Raw genomic sequence first — 14,924 nt, 5'->3', positions numbered from 1 at the left:
GGGATGCCAAATAACTGTAGCTCTTTAAACCGTCTTTACTCCTGATAACCAGAAGACAAATTGTCTCAGCCACGCTCTGGTGGCTGCACCAATATCGCTCCCATGCTCAGAGGTCTAATAAGGGGCCACTTGTGAGGAGGGGAGGAACAGAAAGAGCGCGTTTGGGGACGGGAGCTGCTCAGTGGTTTGGTGCGGTGCGCGCACCTCCCCTCTCCACGGCGCAAAGAGCCTCCTCTCTCTCTCTACGGAGCCTGATCGCAATTCCTGCTCTTCATGCCAGAGCCTGCAGCTGTCTGTGTTGCGTCCCACTGCCGCTATTGTGGGAAGTCGTCGTCCCGGCTTGACGAACCAACGGCGGACTTTTCCCTCCTGAAGCGCAGACCCGACGGAGAATCGTAACTTTTAAACAATTCCCAGCACTGTTGAGCGACAGACTGAACACACCTGACAGCTCGTAACGCTCCATCCGCGTGTTGGCTGAAATCGTTGCAACAGTGAAGCTATAGGAATGTGGAGCACAAGTCTTTGTCAGCGGTGAGTGTTGTAATGCGCTTATCATTCCTCTCCCTGTGTACACAAGTGTTTGTTTCGCTGCGTAGGCGTTAAGGGAAATTAAGTTTGCAGCTTAAATGAATGCACGACAATGCAAACGTCATTTCGTTGGAAAAAAGACTGCCACATGCATGAATAGGTTGCTGATATTTTAAGGTTTAAAATAACACAAATGCGAGATAGAACCTTACACCATCAAATATTTGCCTCTCCCGCAGCGAAAGCACCCGCCTCTGCCCCTGACACCATGACCGCAGACTTGAACTTGACCTCCCTGCTCAATGTAACAGATCTCCACAATCACACGAGAGGATGTTCCCTCACCAAGACAGGTTTCCAGTTCTACTACCTGCCCACTGTTTACATCATGGTCTTCATCACAGGGCTGGTGGGCAACAGCTTGGCCATTTGGATGTTTGTGTGCCACATGAGACCATGGAGCAGCATCTCCGTGTACATGTTCAACCTGGCTCTGGCTGACTTCTGCTACGTCCTCTCCCTGCCCTTCCTCATCTTCTACTACTTCAATAAAACAGACTGGATATTCGGGGATGTCCTGTGTCGACTGCAGCGTTTTATATTCCACGTAAACCTTTACGGGAGCATCCTGTTTCTGACCTGCATCAGTGTTCACAGGTACACCGGGGTGGTGCACCCTCTCAAGTCTCTGGGTCGGTTGAAGAAAAAAAACGCCGTCATTACCAGTGCCCTGGTGTGGGTGGTGGTGATCATAGGGATCTCCCCCATCCTTTATTACTCTAGGACCGGTTTGAAGCGTAATGCAACCACTTGTTATGACACCACCACTGAGGACGAGTTATCAGGCTATTTCATCTACAGCATGACTTTAACTGTGTTCGGGTTCTGCATCCCTTTTATTATCATATTTTGTTGCTATGGCATGATTGTCAAAGCATTAATCTACAATGACATGAACAACGCTCCCCTGCGGAGGAAATCCATCCATCTAGTTATCATAGTGCTCGCCGTCTTTGCCGTCTCCTACCTGCCTTTCCACGTGATGAAGAACCTCAACATGAGAGCCAGGCTGTACTTCCAGAGCCCTGACATGTGTGACTTTAACAACCGCGTCTACGCCACCTACCAAGTTACACGGGGGCTGGCCAGCCTCAATAGCTGTGTGGATCCTATTCTCTACTTTTTGGCTGGAGACACCTTCAGGCGGAAGCTGTCGCGAGCCACCAAAAAGCCCTCCAGGAAGGGGGACAATGTCCTTCAGTCCAAAAGTGACGAGACGGCGCTCAACAGCTTGGCTGAGTATGTGGAGAATGGGGACCGGAGGCTGTGACAGGGCACCACTGTGCTGCCTAGTCATGGGGGTGGATCTGTATTAGCTTTAGAAACCACAATGCACTTAGTATTTAATAAATAAATGCACTGTGCGGACTGAAGGCTGTTTGTAGAATGTACTGGATGATGGTTTGTAGAACTGTAGGATAAAGAGTCCATCTAACCCCATGATCCCCATTGATGTTGATAATCTGTTGTACTGTATTGTACCCTAAATGTCATCCTGTTGACTAGGCTGTTTACACCTCGCACCAAATGAGCATTACGATCAGGAAAACTGAGGGAAATAGGATTCTCTACAATGAATAATGTCCTGTTGAGGATAAATTGGACTGAGTATCCTCTCCAGCGCCTGCAGTGATTCTTAATCAATAGCTATTAGGCAGGTGAGAGCTGGTGGTTAAGTGAGATGGTTTTTAGAGGAAAAGGTAAATGCACTGAACCTGTGCCGTGCACACGTCATAACACACTATGACTGGCGACTCTCTGCTTAGAGGGCTGCGCATCACTCCTCATTTCTTCCTCCTGCTATTACTGACTGGCCAAGGGATGTGGCCGACCCGCTTTGTCTCTCTGACAGCTCTGAAGTTAAACCCTGCACCGCTTGCCACAATCTTTCCTCCACTTGTTAACCTGCCTCCTACATGAAAAGAAAAAACCGAAAAGACAATACTTGCAGTATTTCTGTGCATACAATGCTACGATTATTTTCGGTCTACTGTACAGGATGTCGTAACGTACTACATTGGTGTGTGCTGTTAACTGTTTTGTTCAAAGTCAGTGCCACTAATCCCGACCTTTAGCGCATGAGCCCAGTATCGTACGGCACGACTGAAACACTGACTAACCACAGCAGCTTCTAGTGACTCAAGCGTCTGTTGCATCACAGCTAATAACGGCCTATAAAATGAGCAGAGCTGACACGTGCACTCAACCACCTGCTTTGTGACTCCAGCAACACACTGAACATATTGAAGAGTTGTTTTGTATAAGATACCTCAGAGTAAATTCTGCACTGTGTCTGTGTTTTGCCTGATAATCATTTTAGTTTTGTATGTGCTGTAACCATGACTGTGGAGCTGTCTCTGTATATATTTTACCTTGACTAGACAGTGTTTGATGTCTGTACTAATGCATTTTTAATCTAATCTGTGATGTGGTCTGCTATTGTCAAGAAAGGAAGTGAACCACCTATACAAGATATTTGATGCCACGTGTATCCATGGAGGGATTATGAGAAAATGGGCCTCTGGACACAGAGCCTCCCCTCACCCCTTCAACACCAGACCCTCAAACAGAGGGAGCCAAAAAACAAATATAAATGAGGCCATCGCATCATATGAAGTCATTTTTTGGTTTCTTATGGAAATGTTTTTGTCTCCTGTTTTGTCTTTTCTGTTTATCACATCTTTTTTATGTTCATCTTTTTAATCAGTTTATGGTCATTTTGTGACTATTTTTAACCACTTTCACTGTTTTTGCTCATTTTTGTCTCTGGGATAATTTTGAATCCTTTTTCGGTCATTTTCTGTTTTCATTCAAATATGATATTAACATTGTGATGCTCTGGCCCAAGGACCCTCTGACCTCTGGGGCTCCTGGACCTGCTCCCGATAGGCCCATTCAATAATCCGTCCATGCATGTATCTTTGTCAATAAATTTTTTTATATTTAAAACATGCCACAGTGTGTAATAATATTCAAATCATTCTTTGAAGCAGGTGGGTAAAGTGTCTGTCTGATTTATAGCATCCATGTCACCATGCTCACATCAGCTGTACATATTTTAGTCAAATTAGTGGACTGGTGGGAATGAACGAATGACTTGGAGACATTTGTGCACAGTTGTTTCCAACCGACCCCCCCCCCCCCCCCCCCCCCACGCTGCTTTCCCCACGCTGCTGAGAGTTCCTTCTTCTACGCAGCCTAGAGAGACTTAGAGGACGAGTTAGGAATAAAGAGTGGCACCTTTTTCTTCTGGCTTATTCCAAGATAGCTTTTGTGTCCGTCACAATAGTGCCGGGTTATTGATGCAGACAGGGGTGTGAGGGTGTTGCCAGGACTCCAGGGCTGAGTGTTGTTATGGGCACAGGAAACTGACCAACCCGCATCCTCCAAACAGGGCCCATGAATACAAACGGCTTTTGATTTTCTGGCTTTGAGGTGCAAACTGCATATGTGCCACTGTCTGTGTCTGTGTGTGTGTGAATGTGTGCGTCTGAGTGCCAAAGCCTGAAGGCAAAGGAGACCTTATTCAACTAGGTGGCTGTTTTAGTTTCTGTTTGTTGGTTACTGCTTCTGGTTTTATTGTTCAAAGCAGCCACTGTGACATGCATATGAACCATGGACATATTAACACATGCCGCATGTATAAATGTTTATTTGTGCAATCCTCTGTGCTCTGTGTACACATAAAAAGATGAAAGGAGGTTAGATGTGCCTGTTGGTAAATCTCGAGCCAGTGTCAGTGCTTTGGAGCCTGAGTGTCGAATCTTGACTTGCAGAACGTCGGGCTGCTTGCCAGTGTCTCCTCCCTCTCTTCTCAGCCACCTTTCACCTTTTTTTTTCTCACATACTCCTCTTTTTATTCTGAGTCAAGAATAAGAAAAGGCTTTTCTTATTCTTGCATTTCATCTCCTTCAGGGGAATATTATTTGAATAAAGGAGAACAGGCAGTTTGGTAGCACAGGAAAACAGCACGAAGGGTTGAGTGTAAAAAGCCAAGACAATTGTTTGAGAAAAGTTGTGTGTGTGTTTTTCCCAAGGACACTGTTGGTGGCTGGGTAGGAGGAGGGGCACGGGATAATCACAGTCAGGACGGCTGAAGTAAAACACTGAGCTTTGTTCTTGGAGATTTACATTAGGAGATGGCACAACCACATCCATCACAGGGGGGGCATGTGTGCTTGAGCCAAAAAAACTACTGCTAACCACACAAAAACCAAATGTATTGAAAGAGTCAACGTGTGGTGTTTTGTGAGTAATTAAGTAAAAAAAAAAAAACAACATAGGACGGTGTGATAACTGTGATGTGGTGAAGCTGCAAATTTTAGTGAATCCTGAGACCCCACGTGACCATGCTGCAAACACCACATAAGCCAAGATAAATCCCATGTAATGTTCTCACATTGTTACTGGATTATGAGTGAGCTTTGCGATAACGATTCTACGATATTGCCCTCATAATAAATTACATTTGTGAATTATGTTTTTTGCAATGCACAGCGTACGCAGGAAACCAGTTTACACTTTTAAGGCTTGTTCAGTGCCTCGAGAGGCATTAATGAGGCATCCTGTGTCTGTCTGTGGACAAACTGCACTAATGAAGCCACACAACCAGTTATGTGTTTCCTAACCATAGCAGTTAGATAAACATGTTAGAAAAAATATTGCCCTTGCTGTCTCTTGCTTACAGCACGCGCTTACTTGCTCCAATCAGCCATTAACCGAGCACCCAGCCCTACACCATGGAACATGCATGAAGCATTGTTGAACTTATGTGGGAGTGTCAGACTGTGCTACTGTGCTAAACCCAACTGCACCAACATGCAGCCTGTTTCCGAGAGAAGACACAAACTAAATTTTGTGCTGATCAGGTAAGGATGACTCACGCCTCACTGACAGTCAAAGAGGATTCAGGCTGCTGATGCATGACCAAACGTAAAAAAGCATGTCTATGTGTGTGTATCTATGGGATTACAGATTAGAAGTGAGATTTATACTGCAGGTTCCGTGACTAAAACTACTAGAGGTATAACTGTCACAATTTCGATGAAGTGTGCGTATCCATACTCTTAGAATGTGTTTGCACTTAAACCTGTCTTTCTACTTTTTACAGTCTTTGCATGTTTATAGGGTATGTGTGTTGGCATGTACTGTATGTTGAGCATGTCTGTTTGTCAGCAGGAGGAATTTAAAAGCAATTATAGCCTGTTTGCAGTGTAGTGAAAAATGTTCAACATATTGATTTTACCCTCTGACGTTAGTGCATTTGGATTTTTTGGATAATATTAACCCAAATTGCTGCTTTCCCTGGCAAGGAAACCTGTTTACAGACAAAGAGGGTGATATTATTGATATTATTGTTCTCGGTGATATTAATGTTCTGGATAATGCTGACAACAATTTGACCATTTTCTCAGCACTCCTCTCTCGTAGTAAAACAACACCATCGTTTCAGCTTTTACTTTGAAAGCAGGAGGAAGCGTCCAACAGGATGAACCATCACTTCCAGGTCCACGTCAAATTGAAAAAGGTGCCGCTCTCCTTTCAGTTTGAGTTTTTTACTTTGACACTGAAATGGAGTCACAGAATTCCTCTTGTGCACTCAAATCAAGTTTTTCAAGTCTCATTCCTTTCATGCTCTTAATTGTTGACTCGACAGACTAAAGCTTAGGATATACGTACTTTCTCACCCCTTTCTCACGCCAAATTTACTGTCAAAAATTTGGTGTAGTGAGGTGTGTCGTGCGGCTCCATTGCATTTTTGTGGGTGCAGTACGGGGCTGGAACAGGAAATGAGTGAGCTGGAGGCAAAAATGTGTGAGCAGGGTTGTTACTACAGACAACTACATGAGCACCCGCCAAAGTGAGAACTTAGGGACCTGTACACACATGATGATGAAAGAGCACATACATCAAATAGTTTGCCGTACTATCCCAGATGCGTTTAGAGAACATACCTTCTTACCTTACTGAAATTCCACTGCTATTCCAGCAGACAGTGTTTATCATTTCCGGTCAAAAACACCTCAAAAATAGAAAATCCACAACATATCAGATGTTGAAACTGAGATATTTTACCATTTCATAGAAAACATGAACTTTTTTGAATTTGATGGCAGCAACAAATCTAAAATAAAAAGGTTGGAACAGTGTGATGTTTACCATTGTTTAGCATCCTATTTTATTTAACCACTGTCTGTAGACGTTTGGGAAGTAAGGAGAGCAGTTGCTGGAGTTTTAGGAGAGGAATGTTGTTAATGTCAATGTACAGATGTTGGAAGCAATGAACAGGAACTGTCGTAACATTGAACTTCATGGGTTACGGCAGTATCATGCTTATATCATGGAAGGCTGCCAGTAACAATATTATTACACTAGGATTGTATAGAAGGTGTTGAAGGATTGGATAAGACTGGAAGAAGAAGTGGGAGAGGGTGCGTGAGAGCAAGCATATTTCGGCTGTCGTAAGGTTTATGATCAATATCTCCGCAGCCACTCCCGTCTGGCTCCTAGTGGATTTTTTCTTATGCTTGTTGACGTTGTCATCGATCAACCTAAATGATCGACTCACTGGCTAACCTTCGCAAACCTGCACCTTTGGGTTTCTTACAATGGGGTCACTGTGATCTGATCAAGCAGCTTACCCTGGACCAAGAGGAAGACACCTGGAAGACTACGCTTTGGTTGGTGTCGGGCCAAAATTTTAAATGATTTCATCCTGTCCAGTAGGTTTACATGTCATAGTTTGCAATTTTGCAGTCAAGCTCTTATGTCTGAACAGAGATATATAAAACAGGAAATGTGGGGGATCCTGGGTAGATAAAAGAGTGCTCGCTGCTTGGAAGGAGACAAGATGAGACGAGGTGAGGTGAGTAGAAGAGTCAGAAAACAAAGGCTTGCTTAATGTAGCAGTTAAGGCTAATTACATCAATAACAGCACAGGCTTCTGCATGTTCTGCTGCTCTGGCCTTCAGTTCATATCGTCTCTTTATTGTCTAATGTCTGCTACTCTTTCCTCTAGACTACAGTGTGATGATTTTCAATGTGCAAATGCACACAGAATTCATGGGGAAATAGAAACAAATCAGGGTCAAACATTAGTCCAGAAAGAAAATACTCTCAGCAATATTCGAAAAATGCATTTAGTTTAATCATAAAATGAGATCCCCTGCAAATTAAGTCAAAACGAATGTGACGCCAAAGGTCTTGTAGATCACGCTGTGATCGTAACTAAAACGACATTTTTCAGCTCTTCTCTGCCTGCAGCTCTTGTGCAAGTCGTGAAACCACTGCAAAGGATGAAGAGCAATGCACTCCACTGAGAGTCCAATGCTTTTATTAGTTGGCAACCTGTCAGTCTGCCTGCTGCTCTGCTGCAGGCAGGATGATCAATCTAATGTCAACCAAAGTTTATGTACTGGCACATTACATTCACTGCTGAACATTCAGCATTGAGTGGGAATGGGCTTATGTATATGTATAAAATTAAAGGCTCTGCAGCATGCCACATGTAGGATTTATCTACATAAACAGAAGTGGAATAAAAGAGATATTAAACAAATGCACTGAGACGATATACAATATGTCAAACAAAAAAGCATCCTACAAAAAAGGACAGTTTTGTTTACATGTGTCTTGAATGATGTTCATTAAACCAGTCCTGAGTTTGTTTGATATTTACAGTATGTCAAAACTATGACAAAACCAATGATAATGACAAAGTGTAATTGTCATAATCATTCCGTATGTTGTTCCTTTCAGCTGCCTCGTCCTCATCATGGCTGCAGTGTGTGTAGTTCTTAGCTACAGCTCTACTAGAAGCTACATGGGAAAACATATCAAGTGAAGAAGTGAGGTTAGGATGTCAGCAAAAACTATTTCAAATCACTTGTTGAAACCGATTAGCTATAAGAAAATATACAGTTGGACCACATGACTGACTCTAATCATTACAGTGAACTGACGGGAAAACACGTTGTTGGAAAAGATGCAAAGATAAAGAGCAGCAATCAGCGCAGTAGATGAGCAGCTCCAGTAAATACAGCACTCATCAATCTGTACATTGAGACTGGTTGGATAAATCCTCCAGGTTATGTGATTCGCAAGCATTCAAACTCTGGGCCACTTGGAGTGTCAGTCTGTTCTGTGTGTTTTTGGTTGGTACACAAAAAAATTCATATTGATGCCTGTTCAAACACTTAGGTGCAAACGTTTACATACCCTTATTTTGAAATGGCAAAAAGAGTAAAACCAAGTAATTTTTTCATAGCTGAATGTGCATTGTTATTATCTTAGGTTTAGCATTAAGTATGTATACTGTTAGAATGAAATGAATGAAGGGGCTGCAAACTTAACCATACCCACCATAATAATATTGCACATTCAGTACATATGTTCTATCATCAGAAGTAACAAAATGGTCAAAGAGTGTGTGAAAAAGTTTTAGTAGAACAATGAAACATCAGTAACATTTGTAATAGCTAAGAAACATTTGTAATAGCTAAGTGTGAATTACATATTACACATTTACACCACACTGGTTCTTTACAGCTTTTATCCGCAACTTAAATTACTAAAACTAAAAACTAAACAAAAACCAAACAAAATTAGTCCATGAAATAAAAACTTACCTGAAACTAATTAAACCACAGATCCAACTAAGTAAAATTAAGATCAGATTAAATTGAAAAATACTAACAAAATCAAAACTATAATGTAAAACTATAAGAACATTGTTCCAGTCGAGTCAGGGTAAGCGATCGCAAGTCTTTGACTTCTGAACCTGCTGATTATTGTATGAGATAAAATTATTTCATCACACTACTAATGAGTTTAATTGGACCAAGATAATGAATGAATCAGGCTGAAGAAATTCTGATCAGAGATTCCAACTAAACTGTTGCAACTGTGCATTTACACGCTTAGAGCATCTTATCAGAATAAAACATATAAAACAAAGTGATTCTGCTTTTGTCTACTGGGAATAGCTGCGGTTTTTCTGTCCAGCTGTGGTTCCTTCAATAGAAAAAGACCAAGATGTCCCCAGATTGTGATGTAAGAACAGTATTTGGTTCCTGTTTGTTGTGCTAATTATGCAGCAGAAGCACATAATGCTCTTTCTCAACAGAAAGATCTTTACAGCTCATCAAAGAAGAAAAAAAAACTCATCATGTTGCCTAATGTTACCCTCCATGGGGGCAAATATTCACAGAAAGAAAACATTTATTCCAACAAGAGAGAAAATAATCAGTTGAACTGTTTACATGACTAAAATTTATCTGTTGATCAGATAAATAAAGGGATTAACCAGATTCTGATTAAAATGTAATTCTAAACTGATTGAGTACATGATGTATTTTTATTCAGCTAAGGCTCATATTCTGTTTATCGGTAGCACATTTGGGTCCATGTAAACACAGCAAGTTACAAGCAAAGCATACTACTGTCCTCAGAGTCAGATTTAGCTAAATGTGACATCCCCTCTCCAAATCTGTGATTTTATATGAAAAGATGTACAAGTATTGAGGTCAAGAGTCCAAATGGAGACTTAGATCTTACAGGAGATAAATTACAACAGACTGTGCCCTGTACACAGACTGTAAAAGCTTTGCCACTCCAAACTCAAACATCGTGAGCACTCCTTATTACGAAGGGGCCAAAAGGGCATGAGAACACTTTTCGTCTCACAAAAGTACCGTTCGTGTTGTTTGGGTTTGCTTTGCAGCACAAACATTTGGGAATTCTCTTTTTATCTCCAAAATCTTTTATCTGAATAATTGATAGATGTTAAGTGCCCATGACACACCGTATGCAATGCATTTATTTCTGCATGCACAGGTGTATTGTTATTAATAAATGTTTACACGTCTGCAACATGCTGGTTCAGAATCCACAGCTGCAGCCTAGTGAACTTTGGCTATAATTGGACAATAAATATCTTGTGTTTCCTGATTTGTCCACATTAGATTGTTTTCATTCCGCTGTGGTTAATGTGGAGTTGTTGTTGTAATTATTGTTCAAATAAACAAACAAATAAAATGACTTCCTGTGCAGCTTGGCCTTTTCGTGACAGTAACCCACAGTATCCACACAGTAGATCTGCTTTGTTACATCCTGCTGGTCAAAATCAAAAGACAAAATGTCGGTGCCACTTAAAACTAAAAAGGAAGGAAAATTAAAAACAAAATGATTAAAGACTTAAAATATTAGTTAAGGCGTAATTGGGGTTGAACTTTGCCTTTGTATTTCCACTTCACAGTTGTTTTTTATTCATTTCCTCCATTATTTTGTCACATTTCCTCTTTACATTTGCTTGTGCTGCACATTCCTGCACAGGGTCATTGTTACAGTTTATTGTGGCTGTAAATGCTCCACCATGGATGAAGGTGTGTTATTAAGAATATGGTCATAGACTCTCAGGGTTAAAGCTCTTTTATTGCTCTATTGGTTTAGGTGTGTTTAAAGCTTGAAATGTTAAGGGAAGGTCGTGTCTTTCCTTATTAAGGAAAAGTCTAAATAAGTCTAAATAAGTCTAAATAAAAACGTTCTTATCTCTTATTCAGAATTAACATCAGTCCACACAGAATCGAATGTTTTTAAATACAAAGAACATGAAAAACTGTTATCTTTGCAGCTTTATTATTTTTTTCTCTCGGTGAACCTAATTTTCTTTAAATTCTACTGTCACTCGCATAAATGCATTCGCAAATCCTAACGAGCCCACACTCATATGCATCGGCACAGTGTACAAATCCATATGTGCTCAGTCCTCCCATAGACACTCGGCAGCAGAAAAGGTCTGACAAAATATTTTGCCTGCTGAAACTGCTGCGCACATGTCCAGACAGCAAGAGTTAATCAACGACTGAAAACACATCAACATCTCAACAAAGTGAAATTTGATGAATGAGGAACATTTTTTCGAACCCGCACTTTCTTTGCGTTACCAATTTCACCTCTGACCTTCCCTTCTCTCCGCCACCTCCCTGACCTCCTGCCATGATTAGTCGCTCTCTCTTCAAACACCTCCCCTTCCTCTTTCCCTTTTCGTCTCTTCTATTCCCCTTTAGCCTCGCTGTTAAGATTCCTTTATCCTGTGTTGCTTGGCTGCCTCGCCCTATTAATCTTTGCTGTGCTGTGTATGTGTGTGACTTAGCCTGGGTGTTGATGTCTATGTAGGCTGTAAGTGCTGCCAGTGTGTGAGTGTAGCAGCCACTGAATGTCAGCACATGAGTAATGGTCTGGGTTGAAAAATGGCAAAACACACAGACAACTGCTGCAACCCACACACACACGCACACACACACACACACACACTTGAAGTTTGTGCAGGTGTTCTGTTAATATCTTGTTGGGAGGGGTTTGTCTGTGTGGACAAAAACAGACACCAGACCAAGGTTGCGTCTTTCTAAATGGACTCTCAGACAGAGGGAAGTGAAATGGGGATGTAGAGAAAACAAAGTGGAAGTGATGTGTTTTAAAGGAGCTATGGATCATTAAAGAGGAATATAATTGTGAAACTACTGTTGCTGACTACAACAGCTTAATAAGAGCTGGCTGCTTCATAACACAAGTGTGACAGTTAAGAAAAACCGGCAGCTAACGACAGTTACTGGTTGTACAACTTTTCTTCAGTTCGTACACATTTTTCATTCCTCTTCCTTTGTAATTTGCTCTGGGCTACACCATGTGTGTATATATATATACAAGACTGTATGCTGGTGTTTGTGTTAGTAAGAAGATCCACTTGTCCTGGATTCCCTGCTAAACTTAGCCAAGTGACTGTGGTTACAGCTGAGTGGTCATCAGGGTGGCTCAGTGTGCAGGACCTGGCTGGGCCAAGCAGTTGTTGTCTGGGTGAAGGAAGAATGAATACCTGTTGCTTTGGCCTGCTGCTTTCACACCACATGAACTGACCGATCAAATGAATGAATATTGATCTGGCCCAGGTAAAGGGGGTGGGTGGTTGCACTGTGAGTCACAGAGGCAGGATGCTAAGGTTTTACAGGGAGTGAGTGGGTTTAAAGTCACATCCACACTGATGTCAGTTTTCTGACCACTGGAAACTTTCATTATTTTTATTAAATGCTCAGAGTGGAGCTCTGAGTACTTTAAAAAAAGCTACAGGAGGATGAACACACGATTAATGAACCTTAACCTCAATTAAGCTGCTTCCATTGCAGGATCGTGCTGAGCAGCTAGCTCACTGTCACCCTTTCATGGGGCTGTCATGGTGTTATTTGGGCACTTGAATAAAACTGGGGGCTTCACATTAGCTGCTTTCACACATGCACTGTATCTCCGAACCCTTCTGGACTTTATCCCCGGAGCTCCCGACTATAAAGTCCAGATAATGTCTGAATGAGCTGATAAAAATCTACGGGGAACCTAAAGCTGGTGAGAGGATGTGTTAATGTTTGTATCCGACAACTGTCAAAGCTTTCTTTCTTTTTTCTTTTTGGACCCACGCATTTCCATGTGCTGTAATCCAAACACTGGATCCTGCAGTATACTTTATTATGTCATGGCTCCTAACCAGGCACCACATGGCAGAAATCCCATGCGACTTCTCACTCAGACAATCCACAACTCAGGTTAAAAGTTCATATGTGAGTTCATATGTGAAAAAAGCTATTGTTCCAAGCGTATGTTAAAACAGCCGTAGAGATTTTGTGTCACTAGTGCCAAATGTTGTAGGTTTTTTCCTCTTTTGCATCACATCTATTTTTCAAGTCTGTGCACTTAAAATACTCCACAGAAAGCCATCAAGTATTTTTATAGAAACTAGAGAAATACATCAAGCAAAGACAGCAGAAACAAATAATCTAGTGACAGTGCTACTAATCAGCCCTTAACTCAGAGAGGCTGGTACAGTACACGTGTTCTTTAAACCCTGTTCCCCGGCTCAACCAGAAATAGGTTTTACTATCGTTTTGCAGCGAGTACAACCTGCTTTGTTGTTCATCTCGTATGTTTGGAGACTCACTTCAAAAAAGGGGAACCTGTCCTCTAATATTATTAAATGCATATTAAACACTGGTGCTTTCTTATTATGAAAGGTCAGATTTTCTAATGTGATAAAATCATATTGTCATATGACTACAAAGGTATGTAAGCAATGTGATGAATGATGTCTGTGCTACACGCAGGAAATACAGTCATGACAGTCAGAGGTAACACTTTTTCCAAAACAGGACAACTCATTGTAACACACATTCTAAACAGTTTTCATGATGAGGGTTGAAAAAACACAAACCAAAATTGAGAATGTTTAGGATGAGAAATCCTAAATGCAATATGAATAAACCAGGTACCGAGCTCTCACCTCAAGAGTGCGTAAACTACACCTGCTACTGATGTGGTTAAAACTCTATAAAAAGCTAGAAAGTAGAATTTCATTTAGCATTCTTTTGTATACTATTCAGTGGTTTGCTTTGGAAAAGAAATTTGCATTTTAGGACGTACGATTCACTTTTTCCTGCAGTGAATTTGATAAAAAAATGCTCATATGTCATAATGACTCATGTTGTGACTGTCTGTTAAACCTGCAACCGTAAAGACTGAGAGCGCAGTGATGAAGTCTCAGGGAAATAACTGTACACACTCACAATGGTACCGGATCTCCAACGAACAAATGGCTTTTTCATATTAGTGCAGACATGTCAATGTCCTTAATGTCAACCCAAATATGTCCTGCATTGGGAGTGGGCAGAATTTTTTAAGGTGAGGAGTCATTCACTTTATTATGTGTCTGTTCGGAGTCTTGAGTAAAACCGCAGTGGACCTAAGAGCCTTTCCAATTCCAATTCCTATTTAGCAGACTGTGTGCGAGTGTGGAGTGGGTCAGAGAAAGAGAGCGCACACACACAAACACACACAGACACACACACACACCTCCTTTTTTAATGGATGAATTGCTCCCATTGTGTTAGCAGCAGCAGTAATTACATTGCTGCTGGGATCCTGTCGTTTCCCTTTGGCCTCAGCACTGAACCGTGGACATCACATTCCCCAGAATGTCACTTGGTTATGACAAGAATATTCACATCAGCCTGCGAGACAAAACTGCTGCAGCCTCCTGAAGCAATCTTCAAGCTCCAAACCACAAAATGAACACACTCGCTCAAAGCTGTTCTCATTATTACGAACTTCAGTGGGGAAGGGACAATGTCAGTCTCTTCTCTGGGATGATGGTGGTTACTGTGACTCTCAACTCTAAACTTTAACCCCCCAGCAGCCAACTGTACTGATCTGGATTGAACCGTATGTATTATTAATGATGGCCAAATTCCACACATGAAAAGCCAGTATTGTAGCCCGGATGAAAGACCCTGTGT

At 41.6% G+C, this 14,924-nt stretch overlaps 1 protein-coding gene across 1 annotated transcript; it reads left to right on the top strand.

The window, feature by feature from the left end:
* Window positions 1–261: 261 nt before the first annotated feature.
* Window positions 262–3,544, top strand: p2ry1 (purinergic receptor P2Y1). Its single transcript, XM_067508121.1, has 2 exons — window positions 262–534; window positions 771–3,544. Exon 2 carries the CDS (start codon window positions 800–802, stop codon window positions 1,859–1,861), a length of 1,062 nt encoding a protein of 353 aa, XP_067364222.1. The 5' UTR covers window positions 262–534; window positions 771–799; the 3' UTR covers window positions 1,862–3,544.
* The last annotated feature ends 11,380 nt before the right edge of the window (window positions 3,545–14,924 follow it).

Source organism: Channa argus, chromosome 6 (assembly GCF_033026475.1).
Source record: "Channa argus isolate prfri chromosome 6, Channa argus male v1.0, whole genome shotgun sequence".
Lineage (NCBI taxonomy): Eukaryota > Metazoa > Chordata > Actinopteri > Anabantiformes > Channidae > Channa > Channa argus.
This window is presented reverse-complemented; position numbering and strand designations above follow the sequence as displayed.